The sequence below is a fragment of the Notechis scutatus genome, chromosome 1 (assembly GCF_049901735.1).
Source record: "Notechis scutatus isolate UNSWTSFEM ecotype Mainland chromosome 1, rNotScu1.2, whole genome shotgun sequence".
Classification (NCBI taxonomy): domain Eukaryota; kingdom Metazoa; phylum Chordata; class Lepidosauria; order Squamata; family Elapidae; genus Notechis; species Notechis scutatus.
Window position 1 is genome coordinate 163,169,072 of NC_142009.1, and position 25,101 is coordinate 163,194,172.

At 38.0% G+C, this 25,101-nt stretch overlaps 1 protein-coding gene and 1 pseudogene across 1 annotated transcript in view; one reads left to right on the forward strand and one right to left on the reverse strand.

Annotated features, from left to right (window-relative positions):
• Positions 1-1,921: 1,921 nt before the first annotated feature.
• On the reverse strand, positions 1,922-7,260 carry LOC148133078 (E3 SUMO-protein ligase KIAA1586-like; annotated as a pseudogene).
• Positions 7,261-19,626: 12,366 nt separating this feature from the next.
• The window catches only part of TRPM8 (transient receptor potential cation channel subfamily M member 8), a 106,301-nt gene continuing 100,826 nt past the window's right edge, over positions 19,627-25,101 (forward strand). Inside the window, exons 1-3 of the mRNA XM_026679005.2 lie at positions 19,627-19,668; positions 21,909-22,030; positions 22,983-23,056. Of these exons, the coding sequence (XP_026534790.1) occupies positions 21,941-22,030; positions 22,983-23,056 (164 nt within the window). The 5' untranslated portion in view covers positions 19,627-19,668; positions 21,909-21,940. The remainder of the gene's footprint in view (positions 19,669-21,908; positions 22,031-22,982; positions 23,057-25,101) is intronic.

The following is a 25,101-nucleotide window of genomic DNA, read 5'->3' on the forward strand; positions in this document are numbered from 1 at the left end:
AGACATGAACAATACAGGAGACTGTTGTCACATGTAGTACATAACCAGTACTTGCCAGAAATTCCTGCAGCTCCCTTACAGGTGTCTTGGCAGTTTCTTTGACCCATTTTCTTCTTGTTTTTTCCCCTCAATTTTGTAGGGACATCCAGTTGTTGGTAATGTCACTGTTGTTGTCTCACTGTTATTTTCTCCATTTGTTGATGGCCGTCTACTCCAGTGGTCGCCAACCTTTTGGACCTCAGGGACCACCAAACTCATAATTTTAAATCTTAGGGACCACTAACCAGTTCTGTGGGCATGGCCTAATTTGTGGGTGTGTCTTGGTGGTCATGTGACTGGGCATGGCTTGTATGTAAATATTACAAATATTTATATAAACATTGAATTTTTTATTAAAAAAGCAACCTTTACCCAAAATCAGGCAAAGCAGGCAGGCAGATTGAGTTGCTCACAGAATCATTCAGTGATCTATCTATCTGCCATTGGCTAGCTCAGTCTGTCACATAAAATTTGCTTGCCTTGAGTCTGCACTGAATAATAGAACCTTCAGTCCTAAGGGAGGTTCAGCTGTGCTTAAAAGCAGAGCAGAGGATCTAAAGACTAGCTAGAAAGCAAGAAATCCAACCATTTCCTGCTTCTTAGCTAATCTAAATCTCCCGGCACAGCAGAACAGCTGATGGTCGGAAGAAAAAAAACAGGAAAAATAGCAATTTAGTAGGCAAGTTTGCCGGGTAAGGAGTGAGTGGGCGGGGAGGGTTCCCGCGGGCCATGTGGGCAGCTCAGCCTTGTGTTCTCACGCAGCCTGGATTAATTGCTTTGGGTAGATGCTCTGGGTGTGACATTTCTCTGAGGCCCACCAAAATTTTCTCGCGGACCACCAGTGGGCCATGGCCCACCAGTTGGCGACTGCTGGTCTACTCTACATTGTGTTCCATGGTATATCCAATGCCTTGAAAATTATTTAGTACCCTTCAGACTGATACATTCCAATAATGAGATCCCCTTGATGCTTTGTAAGCTTCTTACAGACCATGAGTTTTGCTGTAAGAGGCAACTGAGTAAATGTCAGTAAGATCCTGCTAGAACAACTGAAATTTTATAGTTACTGAAGTAATTAATCCATCAAACCTTTTTTTTTCGTAGGGACTCTTTCTCTGTCTGAGCATTTCAAATGCTTTAATTGATCTCAGCACAAGTTTTTCTGCCTTTATGATGTCAGTATTTCTTCCTTGCAGTGCATTTGACAGAAGAGATATTTCGTTGAGAATATCGATCATCAATGCCAAATCATTTAAAATATATATATTTTAAAGATGGGTAGCCATACCAGAGTATTTTTCATTTGCATGAAAGTACTGATGTAGCGCTGGATAAGCACACAACACAACTAGGGTTGACCTTAAATTACAGGCAGCGCATCTTGGTCCCAAAACTCTACCAATCTTTACAGTTTCAATTCCAAGTTGTTTGGATTTTTCGAATAGTTAATTTTGGCTCTTACAGGATATAAGGAAAATACTGTGAATCTTGTCAATAAATATTTTGAAACGATTCAGTTGGTTAATGTCCTTAATGGAGTCATCTAAAACAAGTTGGAGGCGATGGTTTAAGCAGTGCCATATTATGATGTTAGGGAAGTTTTTTGGTATTCTAGTGCTCGCTCCAGATTTTCTTCCAAGCATAACACTGGCACCATCACAGTAAAATGCTATTAAATTCTTTTGCAGATAGTCTGTAGTAAACCCAACATTATGTAAACTTTCCAAAACTGAAAAACCTATTGTCTCTGCATCTTGTTTTTCCAATTCAACAAGCTCAACAAAAATTGTTGGTGGGTTATCTGAATCCTCAACTTTTACGAAAACTATCACAACTGGTTTGCATGATAGCGTTGAGGCTTCGTCAATAATTAATCATATTTTCAGGTTCTGTTCAATAATGCTAGTAAACATTTGGTTTTAATTTCTTTTGTAATGAAATCAACTATTTTCACTGTAGTTGACCATGAATGCAATCCTACTCCAAGATCTACTCCAATTACAGTTTGCAATTCTACCTGTCTTTCTATGTCTGAAAATGGTTTACATCTTTATGCCAGATTGTAAACTGTCAAAAATACTCTACAAGTAGTAGATAAATATTGGTCAGACATCTTATCTAGTGATTTTGTTATAGCATCCTGCTCCCCTTGTTTTACGTTATCACTGCAAATGGCATGAGCTTTAGATATAAAATCTCCTAAGAGAAGCTTGCTGAACTTCCTTAGTTGTCCCTGCCTCCTCAATCTTAAAATGTTTCCACTCCTTGGACACATGGACACCTTTCTCTACTGAAAAGTCATGTTTTGCACAGTACTTACAACCTAATTTTTTCTTTGAAACTTCTAGTCCCTCATATTTCTCTTGAAAGCTTCTATATTGCTGCAATGTCCAGCAGTCTGGAAGATCAGGAAGACTTTCAGCTTCGGAGATTGACTTGCTGCTTTCTCCAAGTGCAAGTGGTGGCAGTGGTGCTTGTGACCGTGACGGTTGTGGATCTGTTGTATCTAATTCTTTTTTTTTTTAAATAAAGTTTTATTGAGTTTTAACAAAACAAATAAAACATCTTATTTGAGTACAGCATGGTTCCGGGTTATCACATTTCCATAGAGACACAATTTCATATGCATATTCATCTTATTTATTCATATCTTATTACTCTTTTTCCAACTCCTCACTATTTCTCCCTTTACTTCTCTTAATTTTCTTTTATAGTTATCTCATTTTCTTCTTATTCAATTGTATTTCTTTTACCTAAATTTCTCTATCTTTTTATTCATTATACTTATACTTTCGTCTGTCTTGTTTACAATTTCATATGTTCTCTTCCAACATTCTTAAGAAGCAAAATTCCCCCTATGATTGCCAATCGAAGTGCAACACCTTTAAATCTTATTGTGATTATAATATGAAATCTCATTAAACATTGAATTTGTACGTTCTAAAATTATAACATTCAAATTTCTAATATCTATTTTATATCATGTAAATCTCATCATTCAGACTCTGCTTGGTACTTCCTCTTGAAAATGTAAAAAGAAAAATTCTAAAAACATAACAAAAATAATATATATATATAAACATTAGTAAACAAAATAGTTATTCAAATTCATTCTAGTACTGGTATGAGCCTTGTAAATCTTTCACGTTTCTTTTCAATATCTATCAATCTTTGAGAACAATTGAAATGTTTCCCTCCCTTCTTCATTATAACTTAACTGTTAATAGGCATACCATTGGATAGTCATACAGTTTTATCTTATAAATTATTTACTATTAATAAGCAAAATAATTATTCAAATTCATTCTAATAACTGGTATAAATTTCCTTATAAATCTTTCACATTTCTTTTCAATATTTTATCAATCTTTAGAAACAATTGCAATGTTTCCCTCTCTTCTTTATTATTGCATTAATTATAAAATAAGCATACCATTACATAACAATACAGTTTTATCTCATAGATTATTTACTTATTTCATTTCTAACTCATTACAGTATTCTACTGTGACAACACTATCTTTTGTACCTTTGCAGAATCCTTACTTTTAACTTAATTTAACCATTGTCAGCTGTGTTTTCTAGCTGAGCAAATACCTTTAATTCTAGTATGTTTCCCCTTTTTCTTTATTTCCTGCTTTTGTCCCTCATAAGTTCTTTCCCTTTCTATCTTTCCCCTCTTTTTCTCATCCCTTTTTTAATACCCTTCTCTCTCTAATTTTCCCTTCTGTAGTTTTCTTTTTTTGCTTCTCCTTGCTGTTATACTTCTATTTCAGACTATTTTTCTTTTTGGCTGTTCCCTTTGATCTCAAACTTTTAACTCCTTTCCCCCTTTTTCCCCTTATTACCACACTTTGCATTATTTGATCATTGAAAATGGCTTCTTCTTTGTCCCGCCCTTCTTCCGGCTCTTGAAGCTTTTCCTTTTGCTTTTCATAGTTGAGGATCTCCATTTCAAAAAATTCAAATACGAAACCAAAGGTTCATCCTCCCCTTTCTGCATATTCTTTCTGTTTTTTAAGACTCATCTTCAATTCCTCCATGAGTGATAGCATTTTTAACACTTTTGAACAACCACCCGATTGACTTTAAGTAAAAACAGAAAAAGAAAGAAAAAACCAATGCCCAAACCTTTTTTTTAAATCACCAAATGATCCCAGACTGTTCCTTCTTGTTTCTTTCCTTTACTTTTCCTTTCCATGGGTTACTGTATCTTTTAAGATTTCAGTTACAATGTATCCTCGGGAGTCTTTTCAAAGTTTAACTGTTAATCCTCTTTATTTTTCCAGGTGGCACTCCATTTTTCCATTATTCCAAGTCCCACCCTTTTGCCTCCACTCTTCTCCTTTTTAGGGCTTTAAAATGAACAAGAAAAAAATCTTTATTCTCCTTTTGACACTTAGATTTCAGCTTAAGATTGTCTATTAGTGTCAAAATAGGTTAATATAAATTTCTTTCCATACCATTTGTAATTGTTAATATAAAGGTTTAAAAAAGGTTTGTAACCTCCTTTTCTCTCTCCTTTGCCGCTTAAAGATCTTCCTTTAGAAGTATCCCTCTAGGTACTTTTAGATTCAGGGTACCTTGCTTAGATGTTCTCTGTTGTTTAGCCCGGTCTGTCCTGCTTTCCTCTTTGTCTTCCTCCTGCACAATCTTATCCAGTTGAGTTCTTCTTTGAAGTGGCCATTTCTGACCACCGCTGCAACCGCCCTCGGGGAAGGGAGTTTAGACCAGCCAAGGAGGAGAGATGCGACTCCCCTCCACTCGGCTAGCAATCTTCCCCCTCTTCACCACCTCTACGGAGTGGCTTCAGCCCCGAATCTAAAGGATCGGGGCGCTCCAGCGGCGAGCACAGATCAAAACTGTGCATGATCGCGGATTTCGGTCTGTTGCTGAAGAAACCCAAACCGGAAGTCTCTGTTGTATCTAATTCTGATTGTTCCATTCTTGGTTTCTTGGCAAAGAAAATGGTCAAACTCTGTTGTCTTTTCATCCTTGCCTATCAGCTACTAGTGCAAAAGACATAAAACAATATCATGCTTTGATTGGACTCGATTGTGGCTGTAAGCTGAGGACTAAGGTAACAGAAGGGATCTCTGTTTTTACCGAACAATTATCAGGATGGGGTCCAACAAACAAGAAAGATACAGTTTTTCATCTAAGAAGTTAGATCAAGAAGAATGAATTTCATAGGTATATTCACACAGCAATACTGATTTCTTTTTCTGAAATTTATTCCTCAGTCAGTTCAGTGAATATATAAATTAGGTTCAGTATTTAGGTCAGTACAAGGCAAGTAGCCTGTTAATGGTGTCATGGTTAGAAACAATGGTAAAGCACCGTATGGATTTAAAACCAGAAATATTTTGTTGGGTAGAATACATATTTAATTTTACACATGTTAACAGCTTCTAGAATTGTTTTTGCACAACAGTGGAAAAACAAAGATATAAAAATGAATGAAAAATATTAGAATGTGCAGAAATGAATAAATTAACAATTACAAATTTACAATCGAGAAGGTTTCAAATACTTTTTAATGTGGGATTTGTTTTATCAATGGCTAACTAACAAACAAAAGTTAGAAATGTAAAAATATAAAAAAAAACACCAATTATATAAGGAAAGCTCAGTAAAAAGGATAAGCAAATATTATTAGTATTTGATCATTGTTAACATGTAGATAACTTCGGGAGCATACACACACACCCCAAAAATACTGCAGATAAAACCAGTTTTTTACTTAATCCCCAGACAAAGCCACTGCAATAAAAACCCTTGATGCATGATTTAGATCCCCAAGGACCTAAAACCTCACACCAGAAATATCAGCCCTTCTGCCTTTAAGAAAACCCCAGGCAAAAAAACACCACAACAAAAAGCAACACCTAAGTACAGCCATTATTAAGACAATTCACCTGGAAGTCCCCTTTTCCTTGTTCCTGGCAGAATTAACTACCATGATAAGAAAGACAAAAGACCCAGGCAAGAACAAAACCCAGGGCAATCATGAACACAATCATGAATTAAGCAGGCTCAACTCCAGAAATCTCAACATGTTAACGACAGCTTTAATAATGGCAAAGTGTTATACCCCAAAACAAGTTACTAATTTTCTCAGAAAGTAAAGTTGCTTGTCTCATAAAAGCAGCTGGACTTCGTGTAAAATGTTCCCTGCCTGCTGCAAGCATCAACCTCACAAAATGCTAGGACATGTTATCACAACTACACAACTGAAAAGTCACATTGTAACATGACTGACCCACAAAACTATAAAACTTAAAAGAACAAGTATCTCACTTACGTACTCTCTCATAAAGCAGATACAGCTGGAAAAATCTAAAAATATAGCTTTAATTAATTTATAGGCACATAACATTTCACACAACTTAATTTAAAAGAACTTACACACACACACAATGACAATCTCACAAAGCAGCTGCTTTCTAAAAATAGAAAAGCAGCTAAAATTTCCTAAATTTTATGACTATTTCCTAAAAAAAAAAATCCGAATTTTTTTCCCCTAAAAATAAATAAATAAACACACTTACTGTTTTTTTTTTTAATCAGGGGTCTTCAAACTTGACAGCTTTAAGACTTGTGGACTTCAACTCCCAGAATTCCTCCTCCAGTCATGTTAGCTCAGGAATTCTGGGAGTTGAAGTCCATAAGTCTTAAACTTGCCAAGTTTGAAGACCCTTGTTTTAAATCATGAAAAAAGGCATTTATTTACCCAATTGCTTCAAAGGCACCAGGCAGGCAAGTAGAATCAGTCGCTCACTGATTTTTAAAGTTGAGTAAAACTTTCCACTTACTTACCCAATAGAAAAAAGCAGGCAGGCAGATTCAGTTGCTCGCTGATGAGCTGGATGCAGAGACAGCACAAGCAAGGCAAGCGAGTCACCAGCAGCCATTCTGGAGAAGGCTTCTGAAGTAATAGGTGCTTTCTGGAGGCTGGGGTGTGGGGGTTAGTTAGCTAGGCTGGCTACATGAGGCTGGAGCCTGTTGGTCCCGGCTGGCCGGCAAGGCACGCCAGGGGCCTTGGGAAACCCAGGACTGGGCCCAGCAACAGGTAGTGGCAGCGCCATGCTGCAAGCGATTGCCGGTGGCTTGGCCAGCTACGTGACCCCGGTTTCTGTGGGTGCCTGGCCAGCAAGGAGCGCCAGGGGCTTTGGGAAGCCCAGGGCTGGGGCCAGGCGGCTGGCAACGGGTAGCAGCCATGCCGCAAGCAATTGCCAGCGGCTTGGCCGGCTATGGGAGGCAGGTCCATTGGGGCGCAGGCACCATGGAAGGGGTCAAGAAGACTCAAGTCAGCTTAGGTAGGCAAGTCACAGAACAGACTGGCATGCGCAAGTGATAGGGCTGGGGCCACGTGGCGAAGTGTTTTTATAGGATGGGCTTGGGATGGGCTGGATGGGGCAAGCGAGCGTTGAGCATGCAGGCGGGGCAAGCGAGTGGCGAGAGGGCAGCTGGACAGGACAAGCAAGCGAACTGCGACCATCAGGCAACCAGGCAACAAGTTTGGGCCAGCCAGAAGTCGCTACTGGTTCAGAGACCCAGGCCAAAACTTTACGACTGGTTCGCCCGAACTGGTGCGAACTGGTAGAATACCACCACTGCTGCAGGAAAAGATGAGTTAGAACAAGAACTGACAGCAATTGAGAAGGCAGCTCTGTTGGCCTTGGAGGAAACTAGGGAAGGGCAGAGTCAATCTAGGCAAGGCTTTTTGGAATTAGTAAGGCCTGCAAGCATGGAGGAACAGAGGCAGGATGAACATGAGAGACAGAGCTCAGACAAGGAGGAAGAACCACCCCCTCCTGATGCAAGGGCTCGGAGCGTGCAGAGAAGGCATGATCAGTGCAGACGGAGCAGGCTACTTGCAAGGAGAGAACCCCACCCATCTTCACCAGGCACACTTGGGGAATGAGACTTAAGGAGACGCTGTGGGGAGGGCATTTGTCAGGAACAAATGCTGAGTTCCTGAAGTATTGAGTGCCGACATTTGAACTTGCCAAGGGTCTTTGCATTCCTTTTGGCCGTTCTGGACTAATTACCTGGATCTTTTGCTCCCTGAACTCCTTGATTTGCTCTTGTTTTGCCAAATACATTTGGGATTTATTGCTGTGCAGCTTTGGTGCAGACAGCATTGGGCTGGACTAATCGCAGTCAGAGGCTGCTTGAGGTTTGTGTGGGGGTTTGATTATCACTCTGCTCTAGAACTTGCCAGAAACGTGGGAGCGTTTGGGGTAATTTGGAGCAATAAAGGAGCAGTTTGAACTGACATGTGTGTGTTATCTCTGTGCCGTGCCCTGGGTCATCGCAGTATGTTTGTTATCCCCTGTTAAATAACTAGGATTTTAATAGTTTAAAAATTACTCAATATTCCACCATAAATCCAATATCATCCCAATTGTTTAAAAACACCAATAGGACCAATCATTAACCAAATTTAATCAATCCCGGGATTATATCTCCAATCCCCTAAACTTATAAATTTCAACATATTTTTACACATTGTTAATAATAATAATAATACAGTTAGGATATTGCATCATAGATTTCTACCTTCTTGATTTGCTTATGATTATAGTAAATTCTATTGTCTATATATGTTCTACTGTTTTTCCAATTTATATTTTTTATTTCTTTTAATTTCTAATACATTCACCGTGAGTTATCTCTATCCATCATCTCTTACTCTTTTTGAGACTTCATCATTTATTGACTTTTTGGTCCCTCTTTTATGTTTCTCTCTTGGGACCTTATTTTTCTTTCTGTCATTTGTATATCAACTAATTATTCCCTCTGGCTTATCCCTTATCTCCTTTTGCTGCATCATTTGAGCACCCAGCCATTGACCTTTCATTATTTTTGGGAGACTGTTCTATTGTAAACTCTTAAAGAATTATCTATTTGATTCATACTTATTAGTCTTATGCCTTCAACACAGGGGTGGGATTCAAATTTTTTAACAACCAGTTCTGTGGGCGTGGCTTAGTTGGTGGGCATGGCTTGGTGGTCATGTTATTGGTTGGGCATGGCCAACTCAATATCACTCACATCGAGGCACGCATCTCCTCACCTGGCCTCTCATGACTGTGAGTGTCAACAGTTGTAAGTGTGAAAAATGGTCATAAATCACTTTTTTCAGTGCCATTGTAACTTTGAATGGTCACTCCACACAAGCAAAGTACTAGCAAAGGAGGGGGGGGGAAACTCCAGAGAAGTTCCAGAGAGAGGAAGTCTAGTCCTGCCAAGAATGTAATAAGGGTTAACGGAGAGGCAGTTTCTGTAAGCAACACCAGAATGTTTCCTTCCTGCCTTCCTTACAGGATTAGGCCAGTAATTTCTTCTAACAACCAGTTCTCCAAACTGCTTAGAATGTTAACAACCGGTTCTAGAGAATAGGTGCGAACTGGTAGAATTCCCCCCCCACTTCAACGTCTTCATCTTCTTGCAATTTGTTTTGTTTTGTCTCCTCCCCCATTCCTTCTGGTTTCTCATCTGTTTTTCTGAGTATTACATTCATCTCTTGTTGAGGGTCTTCTACACTCACATCTTTCTCTTTGGACAATCTCATTATCTCCTTATGATTCTTTATCACGGTTTCATATAAACAAGCATCGATAACATTTCTTCCTACACCTCTATTGTCCGCTGTTGAATTATTTTACAATAATTTAATATATTAAAAATTACTCCATACACCCCTAGGACTCCAATGTTCCAATATCTGAAAACTCCAAAATTACTAAAATTTAATGAATCCCAGAATTATACCTCCAAGTCCCCTAAGTTTATAGTCCTTAAAAGTTATTTAGTGATTTTCCGATTTGCTTCTTCCCAAATGTCCAAATTTTAAAGTCTTACTTAGTTTTTCTTCTTTTTTCTTTTATCACCTTCCTTTTTTTAATCTCATAGGATATTCTATCAGGTAGCTTAGATAATTCAAATCCAAATTGGCCCACTGTATTTCCTCCAGTTTTTCAAGTCTACCATCAATAAGCAGTTTTAATAGAGATCTATTTATTTACTGTTCAATTTGTTTTAGAGATTTTCAGAGAGCTCACTAAATGTTTCCAAACATACAAGTTGTCTACCAAAATAGAATAAAGGTCAGGTAGCCTTTCAGATGTTGTTTACTTTCTCTTCTTTCATTTATTTGTGTTAAACAATTGTTTCTTTCACTAAGGTTCCCATGTTGTAATGCTCTTTTCCCTCCAGTAGATGGCTCCCCTACTCCCAATTCCAGCCTTAGACAGCATCAAACATCTGATTGTCAAGCAGATCGAGGGAGATTAAAAATAAAAATAAAAAATCAATTTCTCCCAGTTATCACTTTTCAAGTAATTGTTGAATCTTTTCCAAGCTTTCTATGTTTTAAAGTTTCCATTAAACATTTCTTTCACCTCTGAGTCTTTAATCTTTCTCTCTGTATCCGGTCACCACTTTCTTGCTACTTGGAGATTATTTTTGGATTTTTTTTTAACTTGGGTTAGATCTCTAGCATAAAAGTTGGAAGTTGTCTCACCCAGTTTCAATGGTCTGTCCCCACACCATTCCAGCACAAATCTTATTGTCCCAGTGGTCACAGGTTGTGACTTGCCAAAATGGCCGTTGTCCCTGCTGCTGTTTAGGAGAGCTTTCTTCGGACCTAATGAAGAAGTTGCAGTTTTCCTTGTGATTGATGAAACACCTCTCCTTTCTTTACCACTCCTCCAGGGCAGCTAGGAGCCCTAGGGTCTCCCGACAGCAGTTGCCAGCTGGTTTTCACAGAGGTCATCAGAGGCCCATTATTTTCCAGCCATTCATGCTGCAACGCCAACCGGAGGTCCCAACACCCCGTTCTTGACCTTCCTTTGGGAGCAACACAATATTGGCTTCTTTCCATGACTGGGGTATATTTCCCCCATTATATATAATTCATTGTGTCTTTTAGTGGTTGAAGAAGTTCATCCTTGAAACACTTGTAGTATTGGCTTGTAAGGCCATCTGGGCTTGGGACTTTGCCTGGCCTCATTTTTTTAAAGCTGCTGATATCTCAAAAGCAATTATCGGATCATTCATAAGTTATCACTGGATTTGTGATAGTTTTGGTAACTGTTGTTTTGAAAGGTATTCATCTATTTTTAATATATCAATCTTTTGTCTTTTATACAAATTTGAATAAAAATTACAAAAGGACTTTTTAATAAGTTCATTATCTGTTATTATATTATTGTCTTCACAATTTTTCCAATTATTGTCTTTTTCTTTTCTTAATTTATGTGCTATTCATCTGCCTGGTTTGTTAGCAAATTCAAAATGTCTTTGTTTCGCATAGTTCAACTTAGTTTCTGTTTCCTGGACAGTTAACATAGATAATTGTTCCCATAACAGTTTAATATGGTGTACAATTTTAGTATCTGCTGGTGTCTTTTGCAACTGAATTTCTTTCTGTTTAATTGTATCCAATATCCTCGTGTCTTTTCCTGGAATTTTTTCTTGTCTAAGTGATCATGCTGAATAAAATAGCCCCTCATAACTGCTTTATTAGCATTCCATACTATCTTTAAGCTTGTCCCTTTTCTCAGATTATTCTCAAAGTATTTCTGCAATTTCATTTTGCAGTCTTTCACAATCCTTTCCTTTTGCAAAATAGCTTCATTTAATCTTCATCTGAAACTCGAACTCTTTCCTTTTAAAATCAAAAACACCAGATTATGGTCTGAGAAAGATTTAGGCAGAATGTCCAGTTTCAGAACGTTATTTGTGAGATTTTTAGACATCCATGTCATATCAATCCTTGAAAAAGATTTATGTCTTTCAGAGAAGAAGGTATATTCTCTAGCATCTCCATTTTTTTGCTTATTGAGACACCCCAGACTGCATACAGGAATGATACTGAACGGCAGTCTACCCACATCACAAGCCCACTTCCGAAAAGAAGCCAAAGAGAGCTCTGGGACGTCGGTCCAGTTCACGGCCCACCGGAGGATCCAAAGCCAGTCCCGGCCGCAGCCATCAAGTGCTTCAGATGCGGCCAGCAAAGGCACTGAGCATCGGAATGCCTAGCCCCAACTCCAGTTCCCCAGACCAGGACCTTAGCGACGGCGAGACCCAAGAAACCCCATGGAAACCGACAAAGAAGGGGACGTTCACCTGGCATGATGTTGAAGTCTCCCCTCCCTTGACCTGGAGCGAGGAAACCCCAGATGCCAAAATCCCACCCAGCACCACTGGGGACAGCACCAATGATAGCGATCCGATGGTGAATAGTGAAGCCATCTGCCCCTTTGCCATCAAATCCCGAATAGTGGTGCCTGGAAAGGGAGTCCAAGGGAACGTAGAAGCCATCATAGACACTGGCTACACTAGATGCCTAATCAGTTTCCCAACAGAAGTGGAAAGTAGATATTGTAGAGCGTTGTTGTGCTTAGAAGGCCACTCATGTTTTGAGACAGACTTGTCTGTGTTTTAAGATAAAATACATGAAAACATCCCTTATACAGGAAATTCACATAGGGTTTGTGTTTCCTCTCCAAGAGTCCCTAGTGGAAAATCCATATCACAAACTGATTTGTAAGGGGTTAGGTATGCTTAGGAGACCTATCATTTTTCAAGTCTGTGCTGTAGAGGTAGTCCATGACTTAACAACCATAATTGAGCCCAAAATGTCTGTTGCTAAGTGAGACATTTGCTAAGTGAGCTTTGTCCCATTTTATGACCTTTCTTGCCACAGTTGTTAAGTAAATCACTGCAGTAATTAAATTAGTAACGTTGTTAAGTGAATCTGGCTTCCCCATTGAGTTTGCTCGTCAGAAGTTTGTTAAAGGATCACATGACCCTGAAACACTGGAACCATCATAAATAGGAGTCAGTTGTTAAATATCTGAATTTTGATCACACGGCCATGGGATGCTGCAATGGACATAAAAGTGAAAATGGTCATAAGTCACTTTTTTAGTGATGTTTTAACTTTGAATTGTCAGTAAACAAATTGTTTTAATTTGAGGACTACCTGTATGTGTTTCTTGGAAGAAATCATTAAAGTGGAAATCCAATTAGGGTTCAGATTTGGGTTGTGATTGGAATTAGGGTTAGGTCTCAATAAAATCACAATGAAGAATAGATATTTCCAATAGATTTGTAGTACATCGGTATGCTTAGGAATCCTCTCATGTTTCTGGACTGCCGCACTGGTAAAATACTGTATATGGAAAAAAATCTCATTAGACTTAAATTCAAATTATAGTTAGGGTTAGGATTATGATTAGGGTTAGGGTTAAGTCCCCAATAATTCCTAGTGGAATTATTGGAAAATACAAATGAAGGACTATTGAAAACAGTCCTTTGTTTCCATTTTTAATGAATATTTGAAGCAGATGTTTTCGACTGCATAGTAGGGAGAGGAGAATAATTGAAAATATGAGACTACTAATACATAGAAAATAAAAATTTTGATGGCTGAAGAGACAAATGAAATAGTTATATTGAAAGACAGAAGAATCAGTAAGCAGGATAAAAACATGGAATGCTTTAGAGACAATTACAATTGAACTTAGGTACAAAACATACTCTTAGGTTTCAATCACTTTTAAAATGATGGAAATTTGGTGATCTTATATTCCAGTTCCACTCTGGTGAAGTGCAAGTTCCTGTCTAAAGGTGCTTTGACTCATTCTTAATGTGTGATAATGGAGATCCTATTTAGAAAATCAATACAAGTTGTCCTACTAAAAAAAGCAGACTAATTGACAATCTGGCATTAATTGTTTACAATAAATTCAGATTGTAAATTGAGAAACCTTCTTTTTAAATAGTGTCATTAGAGTTGTAATCCTGTAAATCATGTACTAATACAGTTTCCACAGGAAAAAAAAATTATGGTCCTTAAAACCTTTTTAATAAGTACTTTCCAACTTTCATCTAAAACCGGAAAATATTATGGCTTTTTAGCACTGAAATTATAAAGTTCTTCCATTTTTTAAAATATAAAACTACTGCCTCTAATTTAAAATTCTGGATTCTGTCCCTAGTATATAAAATGAATAATTAATATTTATCTTTCTCCCTGATGCTATTCAGAAGATCTGAAATTTGCAAATTTAAATCCTATACAGGCATTTACCTGAATCAGAAACAGATGATAATATACAAGTTCTACCCTGTAACTCCCCTTTTAATTAACATACGTTATTTTGAAATTATGCATAGGATTTTAAAATAGTTTCAATTGAATGTGCTTTAGATGGGAACCCTATCGTAGTACAGATAGCAAATCATGTAATTCAAGAAATTATAGTACATATTTTATCACAAAAACTCATAAAATTAAAAAAAAAACAGTTTTATTAGTGTGGTTTACTATTTCTAAAGGCTCAATTACAGAATTGGTGTTTTCCAAATAAAGTTTTGGGTGGGATAATATGAAAAAGGTGAGGATCTGGGAGGCTATTGTAGATTTCGGAAAAGAGAATAGTTTCTCCTCTCCCCAAAAGAATCTAGAGTTGGTTTTGCAATGAAACAGAACAATCTGTAATCTGGGAATGAAAGTACTCATGAGGGTATTTCTGGAATTCAGTTGAGTTAAACCCATTTCAAAAGACATGCATCTGAGAAACAGTACAGGCTGAATGACTTTTTAAATGTCATTCATTCATTCTACTTGTTATACCAGTAGCTACAAATGTTTCTTGCAATTTATAATAAAAATTAATTTACAATTAACAATTAAATTTACAATTAAATAGTACTGTAATTAAATAAAAAACCCGAATGAAATAAAATTAATGGTTAAAAGGATCAATTAATCAACCATTCGAAGCTTATTAAAATGTATTTTGAGAGCCGTTTTCACAATTAATCATGTAAGGAATGTATTCCAAAAACTGAAGTAGCATCAGGAAAGGTTTCTCACTTATTGTTGACTGTGAACTTGCACATGATCTCAATAACAAATTGGGACTCCAGTGAGACATCAAGTTTAGAAAGCCTATATATGACATTGCAAATTCAGCCCTATTCCCTTCTGTAATCTGCATTGTCTTGTGTGCATCCAGGAACAGAGCAAGCAGAGTGGACACAACAGATTGGTAGTGACACAAGCAGGGGATCATCACATCGGGCAAAACACAGAGGGAATGCTTACAGGCTCTCACTTTGTGAATGCAACTGTTTATGTTGCGAATCACTATCCCCAACTACACTACAGTGGCTACTCAGTCATCATAAACCTTTAAGCTATAAGTCTTTATTTAGAATGCTCTATTGCAAACTGTATCTAATTCTTATACTAATTTTCTGAACAGCACACACAGCTATCACTCCATTTGGTACACTGCCAATGACATTGAAACTCTAGTCTAGACCAAAAAGGGTTTGAGACCACATTTGTAAATGGGAAGTGTCTCATAAAGAGAAAGGGAAGTGGAAATGGAACACAGGGCATAAAGCAGGATAATATTTATGTGTTGCAGGGACAAAAGGTTCAATGTGCCCAAATATTTGGAAATGTGGCACATTATTTCCAATATTATATGCATTGATGTAGAAAGAGCTGAGATTTTGATCAGCAACTACTGGCATCTCTGTTGTGTTCTCATCCTATCTCCTCTTTCCTATTTAGTATTTTGTTGTTGATTCCCTTGATCTTCCCTCTGATCTCCTATTTGCTCTCTCTTGTCAATTTAATGAGCACAAAGGCATTTTCAGCCTGCTCAATCTGGTTGTTGTGGTTCGCTGGCAGCCTGTGCAGATGGCAGCAGAATCGGACAGTGGGGAGGAACAGGGATTAGTCTGGGAGTATGGGGAGATCTCAGAAGAGGGTCCTGCCTCCGATACAGAGATGGGGCCAGGACCATCTGGGAGTTATGTGCTGACTCCGGAGCCTCCAGAATCTGGCAGCAGTGAGGCAGAGGAACAAAGGGAGCTTGTTCCCAGTGCGCGTATGCATAGAGCTGCCAGAAGGCAAGAGCAGCTAAGACAAAAGGGGCGACTCAGGAGTAAGGCTTGGAGGTGATTGCTCCTCCCATAAGGTATAAAGGAAGTGCAAAGGTAGGAAAACCTTTGCAGGAAGCAACGTCATTTGATCTGATTGGTTTAGACTCTGAATTTGTTCTCTGGTTTTGGAAAGACTAATTGGGACTTTAGTCATTGGCAGCACTTCAAGTAAGATAAAGTGCGTTCTTAACAGACGTCTTACAAAGAACTTTGGAACTAATTATAACCAGTTAAGAGTCATCCTGGGCTGTGAATGATGATAATTCAAAGCCATTGAACTAAAATAAAAGAGTTTTGGATTTTATATGTGTTTGTTGGTGTCTCAGGAAGCCTTGGTCAGAACACTGGTTTAATGATAAAGTACCAGGTGGAGTAGATTGGACAAGAACATTTGTCTCAACAGCAGACTGCTTGACTGAATGAGCAAATGGGTCAGTTTGATCACCTTTATTTATTTATTGATTTGATTTGATTTGATCTGTCAATCACAAGATAATAGAAAAAAGTATAAACATGAGTAAGAATACAGGAAATAGGCTCGAATAAATGGGGACAATAGGACAGGGATGGTAAGCATGATTGTGCACATGCACGCCCCTTACAGACCTCTTAGGAATGGGGTGAGGTCAATAGTGGATAGTTTAAGGTTAAAAGAGTAGGGGTTAGAGGATGTAACAACAGAGTCAGGTAGTACATTCCAAGCATTGACCACCACCTTCTCCTCTATGTTGAAATATATTCTATGTTTTTAAATTATAATTAGTTATACTATAAATTTACAGCTATAAAGAAACATTTGAAGATGTTTATTGTCAATCATCAGAAGGTCTCCCATTCTTCAACTTCCCTTGTACTCTAAAAATCCCTGCTGCTCATTTCATACCCTATTTGGTGAAGACTCAAGTTTAAGGCACTGAATATGTTACTGTACTATCACAAATATCACAAAGACCTTGACCATGACAGAATTATTCAATATGTGGATGGATGTGAGTTTTTTTTTTTAATGTTGTAATGATGAGGCAGTCGAGTTGTTTGATCATGAACAACTGAATCATAATGATCTTTATTGGAGTCTAGTCTTGCATTTATACACATTTTTAGTTATCCTCCATCACTGGTTAACTTTGGTTACTGCTTAACTTTCATTACTGTTTAGCACAGTAATCCATACAATTAATTATCTCTAGTTAAAGTCTAACATATGTTTACTTCCTCTCTCTAATCCTCCTTTAGATTAGTGACTTTGTTTACCTGAGTTGTATTTGCTTGGAAACATTGTTTATCTGAGGTTTGCCATCTGAGATTGGAACATTCCTGCAATTACAACTCTACATTTTAAGAAATAGAGGCTTTATCAGTATCTTTATCAATATTTTTCAGGTCACGCCAGAATCTGGAGAGCCATACAGTATAAGAAAATACATACCGTATTTTCCGCCGTATAAGACAACTTTTTTGCCCTGAAAAACATGCCTCCAAGTGGCCCCCCCACTTGAAGGCATGTTTTTCAGGGCAAAAAAGTCGTCTTATACGCCGAGTATATAACAAAGGTCATCTTATACGCCGGCAAATACGTTGTTGTCACTCGGTGCAAGAGCGACGGGGGTGGAGCTCCGCAACTTGCGAAGCCCCTTCAAGCCCAGCCGGAGTCTCTCTTCCTCCTCCTCCCACCCACCCACCCACCCACCCTCCGCCTGGCTCGGGGCGCTTGCGGAGGCCAATCTGTAGGTGGGGTGGGCGTGGAGCGGGAGGGTCTCTGGTGGGACCGCTTCGCCCAGCCAGCCCCAAGCCGCGTAATGGCCTGGGGAGTGGGGGGGAGAAGGTGGTGGGGGTGGACTGTGGTGCCCCTCCTTCTGGGCAGCGGGGCGGGGCCGGCAATTTGCTCCTCCCACTTCTCCCTCCCTCTTTGAAAGACCAGGAGGGCTGTGCTTGGGGCGGGGTGGTGGTGTCCTCGGGAAGTTCCTGATGGGACCCCGCTGGGCAGGGCCACCCAGCTCCCGAGCTGCTTTCCAGGGTCCCCTTGGGAAGAAAAGGGTCCGATGGGCGGTGGAAGAAGGCAAGGGACCTCCTCCCGCCCCCTGTCCCATCCCGTCCCTCCTCTTGTCCCCTCCTCCCCGCTTAAGAGAGAAAGATCCGCCTCCCCAGCACCAAGCTGCCACCCAGCACCGCATCTCCCAGCCAGCGTGCGCTTGTGACTTGGGAACCGGCCAAGCGACTTTAAAACCGAGCGGAGGCCAGAGATAGCCGGAATTACCCTCCACACCACACACACAGAGAGAGAGAGAGAGAGAGAGAGTTGGCAGCTGTCCATCCCCCACCCTTGGAGTCCCGATGGCGCGCACGCGGGGGCTGCTTAAGGGAGGAGGCCTTTCACTTTCCCCCGGGGGGGAGGGGGCAGGCGCGTCACTTTCACTTGCATGCCTCCAAGTGGGGGGGTCGTCTTATACGGCGAGTATATAACAAACTCTATATTTTGAGTGGAAATGTTGGGGGCTCGTCTTATACGCCCAGTCGTCTTATACGCCGGCAAATACGGTAGGTCTCCAGATTTCCCAAGTGTTATTATGCAGTAGTATTAGTAGAATTACTAATATTGCTGCATTGTCTAATAGAATGAAATTTCCATGATAAAAAATAATATACAATTATGATAAGCTTAATTCAGGAAATATTTTGAGGAAAATTCAAAGTCCATCAATTACTGGGAGAAAACAATGCATTTTGAATAGAAATAATAGCCACATTTATTAACATAGATCGGCTATAGATGAAAAACACTGACCTGATTGTGGGAGTTATGTCAATATTAAATAAGTAGATTAAGTGTAGATTGCTTTCTCTGCTCATTGATTTGTGGTTAGAAATAGCAGTTTTTCAGGGATAAAATATATTTGGGATCAATGTATTTCCTACAAAATCTACATGTTGTAGTTAAGCTTTACATTTAAGATAATCAATGTTGTAGCAAGAAAAAACTCAAAACAAAAACTCAAAACACAAATCCAAGCAGCATGAAGCTTTGATATAAATTACAGCTCAACATTCTATATATAGATTTTTATAAAGTATTTGTGGGTTGCTTCTTAAGGATTTGTTGAAAGAATTGCCACCATATATAACTTATATATGTAAGATGGGCAGCCATAATGTGTAATATTTCCAAATAAATAACTGTTTGTTATATTTTATGCTGTTTTACTTTAAATCACAGCAATCTTCTACATAGTAACTTAAATAAGAATGATTTTTGAAATTGAATACAAAGGTGAATATGTAACTGAGATTATGTCTGTATGAAGATGTGATAACCTGGAATCATGCTGTTCTAAAAAAAAAGATGTTTTATTTTCATTATGTTTTGTGAGAACCCAAATAAAACTTTTACAAAAAAAAGAATGATTTTTTATTTCTTTCAACACTGTAAACATACAACTGCCAATACATTCAACTGCCTCATGACAGCTCAGTTGCAACTTTTTGGTTTTTCCTCAACTTCTTCAGCTTCTCTCCCTGTTAAACAGATGAAATGAGACAGCTCTAAAGGAGGAGCTTGGAGATAAGAGGCATCTCAAAACTCCTCTGTTGCAGACATTACTTTTCCAAGGCAAATGCTGGGTAGCTTAGGACTGTACTCTAGTAACTAAGGTATGTTAGATGGTGTGTTTTTCTTCCTTGGACTTTATCAAGATTAACCAAGATTTTTAACCTAATAAAAATGTTTGATGAGATTTGAATTAACAAAAAAAGAAGACACCAAGATTTTTGGTTGTGTCAGTATTAGTTTGCTTTAAATCCTGCAAAATAATCTTTAATAGCCTCTTGTATGAGCATTTTTGGTAGAACTTCTAGATAAAAGTTGTAGGCTTTTTATATGGCTTTGTATAGTTAACTTTAAAATAAATCTAGATAATAAAGATACTTGGATCTTTACTATCAAAAATTACATGTTGATTCACTTGTTAATATTAAATGAGCTTCTCATTTAATGGGGTGGTTTTCTTAAATAAATTTGGAAACAACTTATTAAAATTTAAATCCTGTAAGGATGAAAATTATGTTTTTAATTCAGGATGTTCTCTTAAATTGATGCATTTATACAGAGGAAATGTGCAGACTTATTACTAGTTCATGGCCTGACTTAGGATGAGTATTGTAATTGTATGAAAATATATAATAAACAATTAAGTTGTTATTAAATTACCTTTGAGTTAAGGATATGATGCAGGACTGAACATGCCGAACTACAGCATGCATTACTAGAATGATTGAAGTTAGTTGAAGTATCAATGTCAATCTCTTTTTCATTTAGAAATGGGATGTGTTTTGATCTACTCTAAAGCACTATAATATGGACTTAATATGGACTTAAATAGTCCATAATATGGACTATTTCTCTGTCTTTTGAAATGCAATTGTTCTGTTGAAATGTCTACACAAATATATTTTGCTCTTTCAGAAACATACAGGCTTGTCTTAATTCCCTCTTCTCCCCTTCCTGCTGTATGTTAAAATTCAGTTAAAATGTATTCATTGTTTAAGAAATAGTTTTCAAAAACTATTCTGGCTATGTTTGTTGGCTTTTCAACAAAGGCTAGCCAATTAAGATTAGGTTTTGCTAGAAACCAGCAGAACACTTCTTAAAATGAGAAACTGTACATTGGATTTAAATGAGTTACAAGTAGCTCGTAAAAGTAGTTTTATTACCGTAATGGTGCAAATCTGTAAAGCTCCAATGATAGAAGTGAAATACAGGCAGTGTATGATTTTATATTAGTCACAAACTGGAGACAGTGCAATCACTTTCAAGTATTCCAAAAACACTAATATATTACCCAGCTACAGAAAAAGCTACTAAATCTATAACTTATAAAATGCTGGGACAGAAAAGGTATTTCTTTCCTGCTTCAGTTTTTCTAGAAAAAAAATTAGTATTTTCTGGAAATATTGGTTAGAAATCCTTTTACATTTATAGTAAGTGAAATATTAACTTCACTGCAGGTGATACTTGTTCCCTAGAGTAATTTTTCCAGATGTGTCAAGCTTTTAAAATTGCAGCTGTATTGGAAATGGTTGCTAGGCAAGTACACATTGATATGCCACAGATGTGGAACACTTCTGCAAGCTGCCACATAATTATGATAAATCTTCCAATGGTGTTGCTAATAAACATAAGTGGATAATTCATATTGATAGTATCCACTTACACTAGTAAGTAGGTTGTAAACATGGTGCAGAACAATATTAAATAAGAGATTTCAGACTTGTTTTTGGATGTGTATCAGAGATATTGAAATATTGGTAATAAGGGATGAATATGAAACAGAAGTCACTCTCAAATCCATGTTTAATATAAAACTTTCAACTGAACAATTGATATGCTTTTATGGTATCAGGAGCCCACATGGCAGCCAGCCCATTACTTCTTCTGGCACCGATGCAGCACTGGAGCAGGAGACATGCTGATGCTGTGGCCATGAGGTGAGGTGGGGTAGTGGTGGAGATGTCCCACATGTCCTGCACCATTTACGTCAAGATCCCGCAGCCAGGCCATCCATACCCCAACAACTGCTTTGCTTTATGGCCACTGCATTAGCACATCACTCAGCCTCCTGCTCCAGAGCCGTGCCAGTGCCAGAAGTAGTGGGCCAGTGCCATGAGGCAAGGTTGGGGCATGAATGGGCTGGCTACAGGAGCCCTGAGATAAGCTAGTGCAAGGTATGCGGGGTAGCTCCACCACCACCCCGTTGCATGGTGGCATCACTCAAAAAGAAATAAGACTTCTCCTAGAAATAAGCCCTAGTGCTTATTTCGGAGCTACAAGAAGACCAAGTCTTATTTTCAGGGAAACATGGTAGTATGAAGTATAAATCTACTTTTCTTCTTAGGAGATATCATTACTCTGGATTTCACAGACATCATGAAAGGCAGAAACAATGGTATTCTGCAGAGCTCAAGAAGTCTTTATTCCAGTATCTCTCGGAGCATAGATCTATCATACAGTGAAAGTGTAAGTGATCAATCAATAAAACTAGTTCTATACAAATAATATCTACAAAATCCTTCCAGACACATTGGCCGATGTTAAATATAATTATCACGTGAAGAGAAAATATTTTAAACAGTTGTGCAAAAATGCTGTAAATTAAAAATGCTTTCAGAAATAGAAGTGTTAACAGTTTATTTTTATCAATAAAATGGAAAGTAAATGAACAGAAGAGAAATCCAAACCAAATCAATATTAGGAGCTTTAAACTCTTAGAATGCTGCAGTAAAATATCTTCCTGTAATTAAGAACGAGACTGAGTCTACTGCTTTGACATTGTTAGATGAACTCTATGGTATACTAGTTCTCTAAGCAGTCCAAGAAAGGAAAGAAAGAAGAATGTTGGGTTTCGCTCAAGTACTAAAAGGCAGGAAAACCGCAGCAAACAAACTGGTCCTCATCAATTCAATTTATACAATATTAGTTTTGAAAATGGTAATCCTCTAAGTTTAAATAAATAGGAAAGCATGTTTGGTGTAGTTGGTTAAGACTTCTAGAAACCAGGATGCTGTGATTTCTAGTCTTGCCTTAGATACAAAGCCAGCTAGATTATCTTGGGCTAGCTAGTCATTTCTCTCAGCCCTAGGAAGGAGGCAGTGGTCCATCACTTCTAAAAAACATTGCCAAGAAAACTACAGGGACTTATCCAGGCAGTCTCTAAGAAGCAGACAAGACTGAACAGAAATGGGTGGGGAGGGGTGTACAAGATTTTACTACATTGAGGCTTGTTATGCAATCATATACAGTAATGATTGTTGAAAGCTTTTTAAAAGTAAAACATATTGTTTATTAATAGTTTAGCATTATACATCTAAAGGAAGCATTATACTTCTAAAGGAAGATTATTAAGTTACTAATTATTTTTTACTTGTCTACATCTGGGTTTCACTAAAGCTTTTCAATCTTACTTCCAAAGGATTTGGCACACTTTGTTCAAGAGAACTTTAAGAAGAGAGTGTGTGTGTGTTTTATTAAAGATGCCAAGTCCAAGTAAGTAAATATTTATGTCATATAGATAAAGGTACTTGCCCTTTTTGTCTTTCAATTTGTCAGAGAGATCTTTGTGCAGCCATGCTGGTTTCTTTTTGGATTTCTTGTTTTTCTTTCTCAGTGGTATTGTGCTGGTTTGGGCTTTTATGATTGTATTTTTTAGAGTTTCCCAAGATTCTTGAGTTGAATCCCTTTAGGATTTTCATCCAAGGAATCTTTCCCAAGTTCTCTCTGAGTTTATTGAAATCAGCTTTTTAAAAATCTAAGATTCTGGTATCATTATATGTTCTATTGCTTGTGTTTGCATTATGTTGAATTCTAGTATGACATGGTCACTCTCACTCAAGGTACCTGCAATTTCAACTCTCTCTATCACTTCTTCTCTGTTTGTAAGAATTATATCCAGTATTCCTGTCCCTCTAGTTCCATCCTCTACCTTTTGGACTACAAAGTTGTCAGCTAGGTTGGTTAGGAACCTATTTGTTTTATTTTATTTTATTTTATTTTAATTGGTTTGTCAATTGCTTACAAGATAATAGGTATAAGTAAAAACATAGTTATGAATACATGGATACATATAAGAAAAATAAAAGAAACAATAGGACAGGGACGGTAGGCACGTTGGTGCGCTTATGTACGCCCCCTACAGACCTCTTAGGAAAGGGGTGAGGTCAATAGTAGAAAGTCTAAGGTTAAAGTTTTTGGGGCTTGGGGAAGAAACCACAGAGTCAGGTAGAGTATTCCAGACATTGACCACTCTGTTGCTGAAGTCGTATTTCCTGCAATCGAGTTTGGTGCGATTAACCTTGAGTTTTTATCTATCTATTGTTTGCTCTTGTATTGTTATGGTTGAAGCTGAAGTATTAATTGACAGGTAGGACATTGCAATGTATGATTTTATATACTATACTTAGATTGGACCAAAGGCGGCATAGTCTAGGTTTTCTAGGTCTAGAATTTCAAATCTGGTGGCATAGTTATTCTGCAACGAGTAGAGGATTGGAGATTTGATTGGTGCAGAATTAGTTTTCCAATTGATATCAGGGTAGTTGAAGTCTATTGCTGTCTAAGACCATAATAAAGTTATATTCATTCATTCATTCATTCATTCATTCACACTTTATTCAGGGTAATTGAAGTCCCCATTACTATTGTAGTGTACATATATTTGTTTGCTGGTTGCCAAAAAGGACATCAATTTTTTCTGCTTGGTTGGGTGGCCTATGGCCATGTCATTGTTTGTTTCTTTTATATTGACCCATATACATTTTAGGAGATTTTTGTCTTTGGTTTCATGCATTTCTGTAGCAATATAGTGGTCCTTTACATACAGTGCACCTCCACCTCCTCTTTTATGGGGTCTGGTTTTTTTGAACAGTTTGTATCCTTCTGTTGATATGTTCCAGTCATCCCACCAAGTTTCTGTTATTCCAAATATATCATATCTACCTTCATGTATTAACAGTTCAAGTTCATCCTGTTTGTTCCCCAAACTTTGTGCATTTGTATATAGGCACTTGAGAACTTTAGTCTGATACTGGATATGTCCTATATCTTCTATTTGGTGTTTGAGTTTTCTTCCTTGCCATCCCTCCTTACTTCATTATTTGACTTGCTTTCTAGGGTTTTTTGCTTAGAATTAGGTCCTGGAGATCCTAAAGATTCGTCACCCTCTCTCCTCAATTTTAGTTTAAAGCCCTCCTGATAAGTTGAGCCAGTTGTTTTCCAAAAACATTCTTCCCAATCTTTGTGAGGTGCAACCTATATCTTGCCAGAAGTTCATCCATGAATCCAAATGTGTTTTTTTGGCAACATCCTTTAGCCAGTGGTTCACTACTAGAGTTCTTTGTTCTCTTAAGAGATGTTGTCCTTTCATTGGCAGTACAGATGAAAAAAAATTACTTGTGCACCTAAGTCCTTGACTTTCTTGCCTAGCTGCTCATAATCACTATTTTGCTTAGGTTTTCAGCCACATCTTTGATTTTAGCTCTAGGGAGATAAAATATCTTTCTGGATAGACTGTCTGATCTACAGACAGCTGGTTC